The 4051-nt window shown below is 37.2% G+C and overlaps 1 protein-coding gene across 3 annotated transcripts in view; it reads right to left on the reverse strand.

Moving 5' to 3' along the window:
* Slain1 (SLAIN motif family member 1) overlaps nt 1–3740 on the reverse strand; it is a 51146-nt gene extending 47406 nt beyond the window's left edge. For 2 of the 3 annotated variants that reach the window (XM_023709667.1, XM_023709666.1), the window contains exon 1: nt 3606–3737. In XM_023709667.1, coding sequence (XP_023565435.1) covers nt 3606–3648 — 43 coding nt within the window. In that variant the 5' untranslated portion in view covers nt 3649–3737. Of the gene's footprint in view, nt 1–3605 lie in introns of all 3 variants that reach the window. The other variant, XM_023709668.1, reaches the window with a different exon arrangement.
* Between the last annotated feature and the right edge of the window lie 311 nt (nt 3741–4051).

Consider the following 4051-nt stretch of genomic DNA (forward strand, 5'->3'; position numbering starts at 1 on the left):
CAGTACTTTTTAATGTATAAAAGCATTAAGAAACAAAGAAAAGAAAAGGCTTTGCATCTAGAAATCAAGGGGTACAACAGTGAAGGCAGGTCAGGGAGCTCCCAGGATGAAGCAGAAGGGCAGTGTACCACAACAGTTGTTGGGAGAACCTGTTCTAAAGAATCAGAACAGAGGCCACTGCAGAAGGAATGATAACAAAACCAAGTTCTTGGGTTAACACATCTCAGTGCAGTGAGGACAGTCTTAGAGTACATTAATGATAAGATCAAAAAAGCAAGTGTCTTTTTATACTTATCTAAAAAAAAAAAAAAAAAAAAGCTATAGAAGAAAGAAATATGGAGGGCTGGTTAGTTAGCTCAATGAACTAAGCACCTGCTTTGGCAAATGCAGAGATGAGGGTTTGATCCCTGGTCCCAAATGCCATGCTGGCTCTGCCCCCAGGATGTGCTGAACCGCAACCAAGTCCAGGTGTGGTAGCACAGGCCTGTAATCCCAGAGCTGGGGAGGCTAAAAACAGGAGGATTACTTCAAGTCTGCATAGTGAGACCCTACACCAAATACATAAATGAAAGAAAGAAAGAAAGAAAGAAAGAAAGAAAGAAAGAAAGAAAGAAAGAAATTTCAAGGCTCAGATACAACTGTTTCTATCACGATATATGTATACATTCAGGTATCCTAAAACGAATAAAAGCTACATAGGAAAGATAGGCAGAGAAAAAGTATATGGATGGTATTAAAAGGATCAAACCTTCACAATCCAGAGTTAAAAGCCAACAGACAAGGTTTAGAATTGAGAATTTAATATTATATTTGCTGCCAAAGTGAACACAGAATTGAGAATTTAAGCCAATAGCCATCTAAAAATAGAATTTAAAATGAAATAAGCAAAAAACTGAAATAAATAGCTTTTTAAAAATACATCTTGGACATAAAATATACATGAGAATATGGCACAGAATCTATTTTTACTATAATGACTTAGAGACTAATCTTTAAACCACAGACATTATTTTATATAATATGGGTATAATTTCAATTTTAAAAGAATTATCTAATTAACATATTCTCATTGGTTATTTCTTACCACATAATAAAAGTAAGAATTTCTGAAACAAAAATATTTACTTTCACAGAAAAAGAGGGTTTAGACTTATACACGAATTTAATAAAAACTAATTTGCTTTTAAAAAAAGTTTTCTACCTAAGCTTTTTTATGAGAAATTTTAAAAATTTAAATAAACTATAAATTAAATTATATGATTAAAACTGAAGCATGTCAAGTTCAGTTTTAGATCTTGTCCCTGTCAAAAAAAAGCATTTCATCTAAAATATCAAACCAACCATCAGTCTGAGCTAATGCCTAGGGCTGCCAAACTGTGGTCAGCCTAACATTAACCCAGCCTGTACCTAGCAGAAACCAGCTAAAATGGGAAGAAATAGAAGAATATATTTAATTCATATGAAAAATCACATGAAGTTGAAATCTCAGTGTCTATAAATAAAGTTTTATTGGAAAACAGCTTTGTTCATAGCTCCCTAACCCTTACTGATGCTGAGGATTAAACCCAGGGCCTGTGGGCTCTAGCACCAATCCTCTTCTCTTTATTTGATTGATTGATTGATTGATTGATTGATTGATTGATTGACTGAGACAGGGCTTCACCATGTTACCAAAGCTGGGCTTGAACTTTCCATTCTCCTTCCTCAGCCTCCCAGAGTGCTGAGCTTACAGGCAGTGGCTGCATTGTTTCTGCTGATGGCTGAGTGGAACAATCTGACAACAGATTGTGCAGCCTGCACAACCTAAAATATTTACTGCTTAGCCTACAAAACTGAAGATGTTCCTTATGGGCTCCTTTCAAAAGATGTTTATTGGCCAGTGGATTAAAGGATTAGGATTCTGAATTTCATTTGAATTTTACTTCAAATGACTAATCCAAACTCATATATAAAAATGTGACTACAAAAGCACATGAGTCAAAGGTTGCTTGAATAAGCAGGCTCAGGGAGGCAGTCTATACAACTCTTAAAAGAGCAGAAAGCCCAGAGGATCTGACAGTTTGCTGAGGGTCACTGGCATGACTGGGAATAGAATCAATGCTAGAGTCTCCGAACATGGTTCTTCCCTTATATAAACATCCAGCACCAAATTTTTACCCTAGTATATTACTGTCCCTCTAACAGTCTTCAAATTACCATTATTATATCAGTTTTTTTTTCATTTTAGTTCATGTTTTTATATAAAATGCTGTTAACTTGACATTCTCCAAATATGTTAAGCAGATTTCTGTTGATATTCACTTACAATAGTGTCACTGTGGGAGTACAGAATACTGGCTGATGACAGGACCTCTGGGGACTACAAAATCCTGCCTCGAACTCTGTCCCCGGGCATCCTTTTGGCCTTGCAATCCCCTGTATATCTCTAAACTTCACTCTCATCTCTTTAAAGTGAGCATAGGGCTGGGGAGATGGCTCAGTAGAATAAGCACTTGCCTGGCAAGCACAAGGGGCTGAGTTCAATCCCCGGTTCCGCCAAAAAAATTTTTTAAATTAAAAAAAAAAAGTTTAAAAAAATAAAGTGAGCATCTTACTTACTTCCTACAAATGTGGTTAGGCTAAATAAGATGAAGATTGTCAAGTAACGACTGCTATAGATTTAAGAGCTCAAGAAATATCATTTATATTTTGTTTCATGTTTAAATATTTCATATTATTCCGTTTCCTTGAAAAGCTTCAGAAGCAGCTTTCTCAAACTACACTGGATGTAAGAATCACACTACCACCCTGTCTCAGACTCTCTTAGTCGTACACTCAGATACTTCAATTTTTTCACCTGTAAGGGGCACAAATCTGTACTTTCAAGTCCATGGGCAAACTTAGACATGGGAAGACCACAGAACAGACACCACTCCTAGATGATGAAACGCGCCAAGAGGTTAGGAGATAACCCAAAGCCTACAAATCACCATTAAAGCCATCTCCTGTGCCAACATGGTAAGGACAGGAGTACTACGCATTCCTTTTACTGCTCTTCCTTTCACAACTGTAGTTCTTCCTTTCTACTGAAATGTCTGTTGGACTCCATAAACTAACTAATCTAACATATAACACAGGGGTCGGGGAGATGGCTCAGTGGAATAAGCGCTTCCCTGGCAAGTGCAAGGGCCTCAGTTCAATCCCCGGTTCTGCCAATAACATATAACACAATGATTACTTCCTAGTTTATGCATGTTGGGACTTCCAGTTACGTACTCAATGAAGGAGCTCAACAAGGTCAATACTCAGAGTACTAACTTTAGAACACTGAAGATGCACCCATTTTACTTAATGACATAATTGCAAAAAGAAAGAACAAAAAGATGGGTTCCTAGGTTACAATACAAACTAAAACAAGCTAACAATTGGGATTAAAAACTGGTACAAAGCTCAACACAGTCAATATTGGCAAACCCTGATGTGTGTATATGTGAAAGGAACTGCATGAGACACCTGTGCTTCAGCGTCAGGTTTTTCTACCCCAAGTGTTTATTCCAAGATCAGCAACACACGCAGAGCTGAGAGCGGCAAAAGTTGGAGAATGCAAATGCACAGGGTTACAATACCTTGCTCCAGTCTAAAGCACAGGGAACGTCTGGCTGCTTCCATCTCAGGAGTCGGGTTATCTAGGACGTGTCTACACCACTGCAAAGGACTCAGGGGCTTCTCTGATGAGGTGAATGTCTTTGAAGAGCCAATGTATAACCTTAAAAAAAGAAACCTACATTATATGTGTGATATGAGTATATCGAGAAAGCTTCTTTTCTGAGAAAAACATGTATTTACCAGTTTCCATAGAAATAGAACACAAATTTGAATATCTCTAAGTACCCAAAGTCATTTTAAACAGGCAAATATGCCAAAATAGAATATAACACTTTTCTAAGTTTTAGTGAGAACTACTTCAAAACAAAATCTAAAGTTTCCCCTTTAATTGAGTTTAAAAGTCAGCATGGGCATGAGGATCTCATGACCTCCCTTCACATGTCTAGAAATGGAGCATCTTTATCTC

This window comes from Octodon degus, unplaced genomic scaffold, assembly GCF_000260255.1.
Source record: "Octodon degus isolate 3935 unplaced genomic scaffold, OctDeg1.0 scaffold00013, whole genome shotgun sequence".
Taxonomy (NCBI): domain Eukaryota; kingdom Metazoa; phylum Chordata; class Mammalia; order Rodentia; family Octodontidae; genus Octodon; species Octodon degus.